Here is an 11,568-nt window from a genome sequence, read left to right as displayed (position 1 = left end):
GTATTCCACAGCTTTTATTGTGTTGAAACACAATAGCCAGTTTCGTAGTGTCAGTGTTTTCCCCACGTACAGTTCCATAGTAGAATGAGTCAGACACGTCTGGTTCTCTAAAACTGATAACACTATCATACAAACCAAGACCAACACTATCATATCAGTTCATTTTTGTTTGCAATGGAATTTTGGAAAGGTTGTGGTTTTGACAGCTCCTGAGTGGCACAGTGGTCTAAGACACTGCATCTCAGTGCAAGAGGTGCCGCTACAGTCCCTGGTTTGAATCCAGGCTGTATCATATCCGGCTGTGATTGGGAGTCCCATAGGGCGGTGCACAATTGGCCCAGCGTCGTCCGGGTTTGGCTGGGGTAGGCCGTCATTGTAAATAAGAATTTGTTCTTAACTGATTTGCCTAATTTGAAAAAACATATATCCCTAGGCTATAGCCAATCACAATTACAGAATGTTGGGAGGTCAATACAGTTATATAGAAACATATGATTATGAATCACCTTTCATTAATTAATGCATCACTTTGCTCTGTAATATTCAGGTAATTAGTGGAGTGAGTTTTACAGGTACTGGGTAACATGGTGTACACTATGGACGGCTCCTACATCCCAAACTCTGACCCCTTTCATTCTACAGCCACTCAGGTCACGCTCTGGTCACTGCCATGGAAACTCTCCTGCTTTCATGGACAACACAGTATGGGTAAGTAAATAACCTTTATTTGTACATGCAATAAGAATACAATTTACAATCTTTAACTTTTCAGAAACACTGTTATCAACAAACATTGGAAGACCTTGGAACCCTACCATTGTATGTGACGCAAAAACTTCTGAAGCCTGTTCACAAGAGTAAGTTTACACTTGTTAACTTTGTAAAAGGGTGCAAGCTATTGATACAAAAAAAATGTTTGGTTTGGTATTCACAGGAGGTGGAAAGAAAATTATTTAAGTTCTTCATATGCCAGCTGAGGAAGAAGGGAACCCTGAAGAGGAAGCTGAAGAGACTATTCAAGCAGCTCAACTCACTCCGGAGATCCTAACGAGGAGCAGGTAAACCCACTATGCCCTAATCATCTTGGAGAAACAGCTTTTAAAAGACTAATTGATCATTAGCTATGAGATTTTCATGGGTAGCATGCTTGTGTGCTGGTGGGTGTCTATGACTTCTCTTTCTCACCATTGGTTGCATTTCAACAGGATGCACCACTGGCAACATCACCCAGTCGACCATCGCAGACACCTAGTTCCCCTTCGGTTATGACGTGACCCAGTTTGATCTTGGCCCGGACACCAACGTTTTGAGACAATCTTGATACGGTCACTGAAAAATTGGATGATGATGATTTTAGCTAAACTAATCCAGCTAATAATGATATCAATATGGCCGTTTGACGTTTGCCTCTTAGAAACAGAATGGAAACTATGACTATGGCCGTGCATGTTTCTACTCTGGGAAGACCAGTCCAGTTTTTAAACTGACTCCTTGATTCATTAATTAAAATGACTTGGGGATGAATTAATCTGTGCAAAATCGTGTTCTACAGGCTTCTTCATCAGGCATTGTTGACTATCAGCTCCAGGTGCTGGGGCCCGTGTCTCGTGTGGCCACTCTTGATGACATCACAAAGTGGAGAGCTATCAAAATCACTACACTGTCAGCACTGATGGACTCCAACGATGGTTCATGTCAGCACTGATGGACTCCGGTAATGGTTCATGGGAAGCAGCGAAGGTATATGTGGGGAAGAGATGTTTTGTACTTTCTACTTTTCTTTCTATGTTGCTTCACTCTAATACAGGTATCTCTCTCTGTGGATGCATTCAGAGTAAGGCAGTCATCACAACATACTTGAACACGTTCTTAACTCCTTGGGGAGCTCTGAGTTAAAGACCATAAACTCTAGTCTGTGTTCTCTGGACGTGAGCTTCCTGAAGACATTACATCAGACTGCCTGAAGTGAGTATATCTGACCTGCTTAGGAAAAAAAACACGAATGATTTATTTCACATTTCTGTTTATCAAGTCATGGACAACAATGAGATAATACGCCAGCTAACCTGTAGTCATAGCTAACAATGAGAAAATATTTCAGCTAAACAGTAGTCCTGGATAACAATGAGACAATATTGTAGCTAAAGAGTAAACCTATATATACTATATGATCCTAGATATGCCAATAACTAATTGACAAACATATATCCCTGTCAACTAAATTGTGTAAATGTTTGTGTTTCTCATTTATCTTCTAAGAAATACCAATTCCCTGGATGTGACCTCTTGCTCCACTGAGCAGAAGAGTGCTCTATATGATATGACCAAGACTGCCTTTAGCTCACAGCGTAGCGCTAATACAACATATTACCAACTGATCAGTCCCTACCAAGGTAAACAAACACTACGGAAGAGTATTAGGGACAAATGAAAAGAAAAAAACATTGATGGGTGATGGTAGTTGGATTTTTATTTTGCATGAATAGTACTTTAAAAACTAGAAATTCTTTGTGAATAAAGTAGATATTTCCAGAATAAAGTTTAAAAACATTTTTGGGAATAAAGTCAATGTTTTGAGTGGCAATATTTTGAGATTTTTATTTTGAAAATAGTCACATTTTTGGGAATAAAGTCGCAGTTATATTTCAATATTAATAGTAGGGGATTTGTCTTCTAGGTTCCCTGTCGCTGTGCACGCCACCGTTGAAATGCCTGAGTTAGATGACTGGTGAAACTATACTTTAGAATTTGCTTTAGTAAGAAGGAAATACTTTCTCTTTTAGCACACAATAACCATGTAAGTATTAGGACCTGAAAGAGGTTGTGCCACAGATTGGGTCTTTTCAGAAGCAGGAACCACAGTACATACAGTACATACAGAGACGGGTTGAGTGTGTGTGTGTATATGCAGGTGTGTGTGTGGGCGGTAAAAAGTAAGGGCAAAACAAATGGCCATCAATCTAATGATCTAATTCAAACAGGCGTCACTGTGCACTCAAGCTTATCAATCTAATGACTTGCACACACACACCAGTATTTCCCTGGCAGTTTCAGACTAGTCTTACACTCTTCTGTTTTCCATGGAGCATTAAGCATAAACAACTGTTGGCACTGTCACTGACTGTGAAGAGACCTGGGGTCCCTGTCAGTCCGCCCTCTAAATTCACTACAACATTCTGCTGTGTAGCCTAGGCGAACACCTAATCTGTGTATAATGGCAACTATTAATGACGTTATCCATGGTTCCTTACTAACAGTATTATTTCCCCCTTAAGGCAACTATTCTTCTAGTGAACTACATGGGCACAGCGAAATAAGCGAATTATATTGGGATCCTGTTGACCGGGGGCTGTGTGTGTGTGTGTCCCATGTCAAGCTGCTCTCTAAATTCGCAACTACACCAGCCCATTATAAACCTACAGGCCCACTAGATTGCAGCCCATTATAAACCTACAGGCCCACCAGATTGCAGCCCATTATAAATCTACAGGCCCACTAGATTGCAGCCCAGTATAAACCTACAGGCCCACCAGATTGCAGGCCATTATAAACCTACAGGCCCACTAGATTGCAGCCCATTATAAATCTACAGGCCCACTAGATTGCAGCCCATTATAAACCTACAGGCCCACCAGATTGCAGCCCATTATAAACCTACAGCGTCCCACTAGATTGCAGCCCATTATAAATCTACAGGCCCAATAGATTAAGTATCCTAACCAGTAGGCTAATTGTACATTACAGTGGGCAAGTGAAAGTAAATTACAGGCCTATCCAACGGCTGCAGGAGGAATGAACAATGAAGAAGGGATTTTACACAAACGTGTCTGTGGGAGCAGAGGCAAGTCACCAGTCATGCATGCACAAAGCAGCTAATCTGAGGCACTGTTTGAATATATTCATGGATGGATTCTCACTTTATTGTACTAATGGGCTGCAATATAGCAGTGTTGTAGTGAATTTGTAGAACAGAAGGATAGTTGCAATAAGGGGGAAATACTACTGTTAGTAATGAACCGAAGGTAACTGAACTAAATGACTATTGCCCCGTAGCACTCACTTCTGACATCATAAAGTGCTTTGAGAGGCTAGTTAAAGATCATATCACCTCACCTGATACCCTAGACCCACTTCGATTTGTATACCACCCCAATAGATCCTGACGATGTGATCACACTGCCCACTGCCCTTTCCCATCTGGACAAGAGGAATATCTACGTCAGAATGCTGTTTATTGACTATAGCTCAGCCTTCAACACCATAGTACTCTCCAAGCTCATCATTAATCTCTGGGACCTGGGTCTGACTTCCTGACGGGCTGCCCCCAGGTGGTGAAGGTAGGAAACAACTCCACTATGCTGATCCTCAACACTGGGGCCCCACAAGGGTGCTTGCTCAGCCCCCTCCTGTACTCCCTGTTAACCCATGACTGCGTAGCCACTCACTTCTCCAACTCAATCATCAAGTTTGCAGACAACACAATGGTAGTAGGCCTGATTACCAACAATGACGAGACAGCCTACAGGGAGGAGGTGAGGGCCCTGGCGAAGTGGAGCCAGGAAAATAACCTCTCCCTCAACGTCAACAAAACAAAGAAACTGATTGTGGACATCAGGAGACATCAGAGGGAGCACCCCTCTATCCACATCGACGGGACCGCAGTGGAGAAGGTGAAAAGCTTCAAGTTCCTCACCGTACACATCACTGACAATCTGAAATGGGTCACCCAAACCGACAGTGTGGTGAAAGAACTCACAACAGCTCCTCTTCAACCTCAGGAGGCTGTAAAAATTCGGCGTGGCCTCTAAGACCCTCACAAACTTTAACAGCTGAACCATTGAGAGCATCCTGTCGGGCTGTATCACCGCCTGGTACGGCAACTGCATCACCCGTGGTGCGGTCTGCCCAACACATCACCGAGGGGCACATTGCCTGCCCTCCAGGACACCTACAGAACTCTGTCACAGGAAGGCCAAAAAGATCATCAAGGACATCAACCAACCGAGCCACTGCCTGTTCACTCCACTATCATTCAGAAGGCAAGGTCAGTACAAGTGCAACAAAGCTGGGACTGAGAGACTGAAAAACAGCTCACTCATAAGACTGTTAAATAGCCATCACTAGCTGGCCTCCACCCAGTACCATGCCATGAATTTAGTCACTATCACTAGTCGGCTACCACCTGGTTACTCAACCCTGCACCTATGTACATAGACATGGAATCACTGGTCATTTTAATCATGCTTAAATACTGTTTTACTAATTTCATAGGTATATACTGTATTCTAGTCAATGCCATCCTATTAAACTATTGCTGAGATATATATATATATATATATATATATATAGCTTAATAAGGAATTTGAAAATATTTTTTACTTGAAGTTTTTCCTGATTTCATGATCTGTTCAGGTAAAACTCTGGGTCCTATTCGTAGGCTAGTTTACAACGTTAACTTTTTTCATCACTGGCACGTCTGGGCCAAAAATCTACTAGCCTGAACAGAATTACTACTGGCCGGGACATGGTCTAGTTTCTAAATGCATTGGGTTCATGCAGGGCCTATACTATAGGTTGGTATGCTTTCTGTCAGTATGCAGCTACTGTATTAATAGGCTGTATTTGGTTCAATGTATTTAAAAGCTGTTTAAAATAGCAACGTAAGTCATTACTCTGTTCTTTAGAATTGTGTTACTTTAGAAACAAATGAATGTAATTAATATGTCATTGTGAGATTTTTTGGTATATATATATATATATATGAGTACAAGTCAAAAGTTTCAACACAAATTCAAGGGTTTTTCTTTATTTCTACTATTTTCTATGAAATAACATATGGGATCATGTTGTAACCCCAAAAAAGTGTTAAACAAATCAAAATATATTTTCTATTTGAGATTCTTCAAAGTAGCCACCCTTTGCCTTGATGACAGCTTTTAGTCATTTAGCATCCATCTTATGATGGCTAAGTGAGACAACCACAAATCAGTCATAGTAGCCTAAGTACATTTCTTCCTAAAAGTAGCTATCAGCAAAGTCAGTGCTAGTAAGAAAAGACAAGCGTGAGGATTGGTGCAAAGAAGGTGATGTAGGATTAATCAAGATACTCTATCAAGTTTTTTAAGTGCAACGAAATACTCTGAAAATGTCGCTGAGAAGTTTATTGATTTGTCCAGCAAAGCACTGCCGTAGAACTTTTTCAAACCTTACGATTCTAATGGTCTTCTGTCCATCCTATTTGGTCTGCAGTTTATGCATACATAGTGATGTACATCCACTGAAGAAAAAGGAATAAAAACAACAGTGAGATTTGACTAACACGTTCATTAGTCATATAAAATAGAAACAATGAAATTACATCTTAACACATTGCTAAAGTTTTTCTGGATAACTGCATCTCAGACCATGTATTTCAGGTTCTTAAACTACGTGACCAAAAGTATGTGGACACCTGCTTTGTCAAACATCTCATTCCAAAATCATGGGCATTAATATGGAGTTGGTCCCCCCCCTTTGCTGCTATAACAACCTCCATTCTTATGGGAAGGATTTTTTATATGGGGTGGTAGGTAACCGAGTGGTTAGAGCATTGGGCCAGTAACCAAAAGGGTGCTAGATCAAATCCCCGAGCTGACAAGGTAAAAATATGTTGTTCTATCCCTGAACAAGGCAGTTAGCCCACTGTTCCTAGGCCTTCATTGAAAATAAGAATTCATTCTTAACTGACTTGCCTAGTTAAATAAAAGTAAAGGTCAGGGATCTGTAAATAAAAGGTACAGGTCAGTTGAGGTCAGGGTTCTGTGCAGGCCAGTCAAGTTCTTCCACACTGACAAACCATTTCTGTATGGACCTCGCTTTGTGCAAGTGGGCATTGTCATGCTGAAACAGGAAAGGGTCTTCCCCAAACTGTTGCCACAAAGTTGGAAGCACAGAATCGTCAAGAATGTCATTGTATTCAGTAGTGTTAAGATTTCCCTTCACTGGAACTAAGGGGCCTAGTCCGAACCATGAAAAACAGCCCCAGAGCATTATTCCTCCTCCACCAAACTTTACAGTTGGCACAATGCACTGGGGCAGGAAGAGTTCTACTGTCATCTGCCAAACACTGATTCGTCCATCTGACTTGATAGATTCATTGCATTGCTTGCTTGCTGTTTGGGGTTTTAGGCTGGGTTTTTGTTTAAAAACTTTGTCATCTGCTGATGTAAAAAGGGCTTTATAAATAAATGTGATTGATTGAAGTGGGATTTATCACTCCAGAGAACACGTTTCCAATGGCGACAAGCTTAACACCACTCCAGCCAACGCCTGGTATAGCGCATGGTGATCTTAGGCTTGTGTGCGGCTGCTCGGCCATGGACACCCATTTCATGAAGCTCCCAACAAACAGTTCTTGTGCTGATGTTGCAACTAAGGACAAACTATTTTTACACGTTACGCGCTTCAGTACTCGGCGGTCCTGTTCTATGAGCTTGTGCGGCCTTGTGGCTGAGCCGTTGTTGCTCCTAGACGTTTCCACTTTACAATAAGAGCATTTACAGTTGACCGGAGAAGCTCAAGCAGGGCATAAATTTGACAAACTGACTTGTTGAAAAGGTGGCATCCTATAATGGTGCCACGTTGAAAGTCACTGAGCTCTTCAGTCCGGGCCATTCTACTGTCAATGTTTGTCAATGGAGATTTTATGGCTGTGTGCTCAATTGTATACACCTGTCAGCAACGGGTGTGGCTGAAATCGCTTAGTCCATTATTTTGAAGGGATGTCCACATACTTTTTTTGTGCATATACAGTACCAGTCAAAGGTTTGGAAACCTACTGTACTCATTAAAGGGTTTTTCTTTATTTGTACTATTTTCTACATTGTAGAATAATATTGAAGACATCACAACTATGAAATAACACACATGAAATCACGTAGTGCCCAAGAAAGTGTTGTTCCAGCCCAGAACTAACACACCTGATGCAAAATGTTCAGCCAATTATGGTCTTCAGTCTGGGCCATGATTAACTGAATCAGGTGTGTTACTGCAGGGCTGGAGTGAAAGTCTGCACACCTAGTACTGCAGGGTCAGAGTTGAAAGTCCCTGGTGCATTATTAACAGTTTATTACCTCATTGTCTCGAAGAGATATGGCCCCTCCCTGGTTGAGTTGTCTGAATATTTCTGTTGAAAGGGGCATGAATTACACTATTTGCAATGTTGGTAAATAATACAAAGGCCATGGCTTCAAACACTCATCTTGCAAACTAACTAGGATGATCCTGTGAGCGCCATGAAAGCCTAACTGTACATGCTCATTAGAATGCCACAGATGGAAAATTAAAAATCCCTACGAAATAAAATTGGTCCCCTTTTTATTTTAGTTGTGGACTTACTAGCCATGCGGTCCATGCGTAGAACGAGGCTGATGAAACTCTCCAGGCTGATGTTTCCAGAAGATCCACCGTAGCGCAGAGCAATGAGGTTCAGCAGACTATCACTCAGCCTGACCCCTGTGGAGGACAGACAGACCTCACACTTTTATGCCACAGTTATTTCACAGGTATTAAGATGTCAGCCCTGAGGAGGGCGCTGGTCTTGACGGTTCCTGCTCAACTATGCTTTTTTTATGGTTATTCTTACATTAATTACATTCGCTCCTTTGTCCCCGCACATGGGCTTACCTGCTGGTGACGTAGAAGAGGGGGATCCCAAGCTAGAAAGACTCCTCTTCCTAGCATCCTGATGGCTAATGTCTAATCGCTGGGGGACTCCAAGCTAGGATGTAAACACTGGCTACATGTCCTCCTCTTCCTAGCATCCTGATGGCTAATGTCCAATCGCTGGAAAATAAACTTTGAACTCAGAGCAAGGCTTCAATCGCGGAGGGACATCAGGGAATGCTGTGTCTTTTTGTTTTTACAGAGATGTGGCTTATGGATGTCACATTCAACTCTGCTATTCAACCAGACAACTTTCCCATATCGGTCGAGCGGTGGCTTCTGGTAACAGTGGGGGAGGGGTATGTTTCCTCATCTACAATTCCTGGTGTACCAAAGTTGAAAAGATCTCGAGCTCCTGTTCATCCGACATGGAGTTAATGATAATATACTGACTCCACGACTGTTATTAAAAGCTGTGTACATACCGCCACACGCAAACACCAAGTCGGCACTCAGCGAACTGTACAAGATCATTAGCCAGCAAAAGTCTTCTCCCCAGAAAGCAGTATTTACATCCACCCATGTCTCATCCATCATCATTGGGGAATATACAGTGCATTTAGAAAGTATTAAGACCCCTTGACTTTTTCCACATTTTGTTACATTACAGCCTTATTTTAAAATTGATAAAATTAAAATACAATCCACATCAAATCTACACACAATACCCCATAATGACAAAGTGAAAACAGGTCTTTAGACATTTTTGCAAATGTATTAAAAATGTAAAACAGATACCGTATTTACATAAGTATTCAGACCATTTGCTATGAGACTTGAAATTTAGCTAATTTACATCCTGTTTCCATTGATCATCCTTGAGATGTTTCTACAACTTGATTGGAGTCTACCTGTGGTAAATTCAATTGATTGGACATGATTTAGAAAGGTACACACCTGTCTATATATGGTCCCACAGTTGACAGGGCATGTCAGAGAAAAAACAAAGGCAAATCCATCTGTGTGGTGCCCACTAAAAGCCTCCCTCCCAGACAAGCTTAACACACTATATGCTCACTTCGAGGCTGACAATACCAAGCCATACAGGAAGACTCTCGCTGCTTCCAACAACAAGGGTCTTTCTCTCACCGAGGCTGACGTGAGGAAAACTCGCAAAAGAGTGAATACTCACAAAGCCTCCGGCCCAGAAGGCATCCCTGTCCTCGTCCTCAGAGTGTGTGTTGACTACTTGGCGGGTGTCTTCTCGGACATCTTCAACCTGTCCCTGTCCTCATCCTCAGAGTGTGTGTTGACCACTTGGCGGGTGTCTTCTCGGGCATCTTCAACCTGTCCCTGTCCTCATCCTCAGAGTGTGTGTTGACCACTTGGCGGGTGTCTTCTCGGACATCTTCAACCTGTCCCTGTCCCAGGCTGTATTCTCCACCTTGCTTCAAGGAGACCACCATAGTCCCAGTGCCCAAGAAAAACAAGGTGCCCAATGACTATCGCCCTGTCGCGCTCACCCCAGTCATAATGAAGTGCTTCGAGAGGCTGGTAATGGCTCACATCAAAGCCAGCATGCCATGCACACTGGACCCACTCCAATTTGCCAACCGCTCCAACAGATCCACAGAAGATGCCATGTCCATCGCTATTCACACAGCTGTAACACATCTGGACAAGAGAAACACCTACGTGAGAATGCTGTTCATTGACTATAGTTCAGCATTCAACACAATTTCTACTTCCAAACTCGACACGAAGCTCAGAGCCCTGGGTCTGGACAACACCCAATGCAACTGGATCCTGGATTTCTTGATGGGCAGACAACAGGCTGTGAGGATTGGAAGAAACACCTCCTCCACACTGACTCTCCCTGTTCACCCACTGCGTGGCATTGCACGACACCAACTCCATCATCAAGTTTGCTGACGACACCACGGTTGTAGGCCTGATAACCAACCATGACAAGTCAGCCTATAGGAAGGAGGTAAGTGAACTGGCATTGTGGTGCCAGGAACACAACCTCTACCTCAATGTCAGAATAACAAAGGAGTTGATTGTTGACTTCAGGAAGCAGAGGAGGGAACATGCACATCAACGGGACTGCAGTAGAGAGTCAGAAGTTTTAAGTTCCTCGTCGTCCACATCACTGAGGACTTGACATGGACCAATAACACCACCACTCTTGTCAAGAGGGCGCAACAGCGTCTCTACTTCCTAATGCTGCTGAAGATATGTTGCATGCCACCTTAGCTTCTCTCCAAATTCAACCGCTGCACCATTGACAGCGTCATGACCTGGTTGCATCACGGCCTGGTGCGGGAATTGCTCAGTCCATGACTGCAAGGCCCTCCAGCAGGTGATGAAGACTGCCCAGTACATCACTCGGACCGTGCTCCCACCCATCCAGGACATCTACTCAAAACAGTGCCTTTATGTTGGCATTCTTATCTTTTATTATTTTTTATTATTGTTGCATGGTAACGAATGAACCTGCAACTAAGCATTTTGTTGGACGGTGTATACCATGTGTATCCCATATACATGCGACTAATAAAACTTTAAACTATTGAGCATTAAACAGACTGCTGTTTAGTTCGTAATGGCAGAGGTTACTTTAATCCATCTGCTCATCCTAATTTGATAGTCCTAACTCTTCAATCATGCATTGATGTCAGTTGGAGATTGCTAGTTAGATGATCAGATTTTTTACATTAGTCCCTGTAAGCAGGTATGGTTATCAAAGGTCAGTGGCAGGCCCTGTTTGTTGGTCTAGCCAAAAGTTACCTGAAGCAGTGACTGCGTTCCTCAGTTGACTCAATGACAACATTCCAGAATGGTTCACATCTGAACGTAAGAAGATATCCTGGAAGATATAAGAAAATATGAATATTTTCAGGTAATTAGTATTCTGGAAAAAGT

At 42.6% G+C, this 11,568-nt stretch overlaps 1 protein-coding gene across 2 annotated transcripts in view; it reads right to left on the bottom strand.

The window, feature by feature from the left end:
• Positions 1–707: 707 nt before the first annotated feature.
• The window catches only part of LOC106611380 (calpain-1 catalytic subunit), a 30,586-nt gene continuing 19,725 nt past the window's right edge, over positions 708–11,568 (bottom strand). The window contains exons 19-22 of one of the 2 annotated variants that reach the window (XM_014211542.2): positions 11,434–11,512; positions 8,377–8,493; positions 8,112–8,164; positions 708–6,277 (exon numbers count right to left, since the gene is read on the bottom strand). In XM_014211542.2, the coding sequence (XP_014067017.1) occupies positions 6,251–6,277; positions 8,112–8,164; positions 8,377–8,493; positions 11,434–11,512 (276 nt within the window). In that variant the 3' untranslated portion in view covers positions 708–6,250. Of the gene's footprint in view, positions 6,278–8,111; positions 8,165–8,376; positions 8,494–9,553; positions 10,318–11,433; positions 11,513–11,568 lie in introns of those variants that run through there. The other variant, XM_045723692.1, reaches the window with a different exon arrangement.

This window comes from Salmo salar, chromosome ssa09 (assembly GCF_905237065.1).
Source record: "Salmo salar chromosome ssa09, Ssal_v3.1, whole genome shotgun sequence".
Classification (NCBI taxonomy): domain Eukaryota; kingdom Metazoa; phylum Chordata; class Actinopteri; order Salmoniformes; family Salmonidae; genus Salmo; species Salmo salar.
Note: the sequence above shows the minus strand (reverse complement) of the source record. Positions and strands in the feature narration are given on the sequence as shown.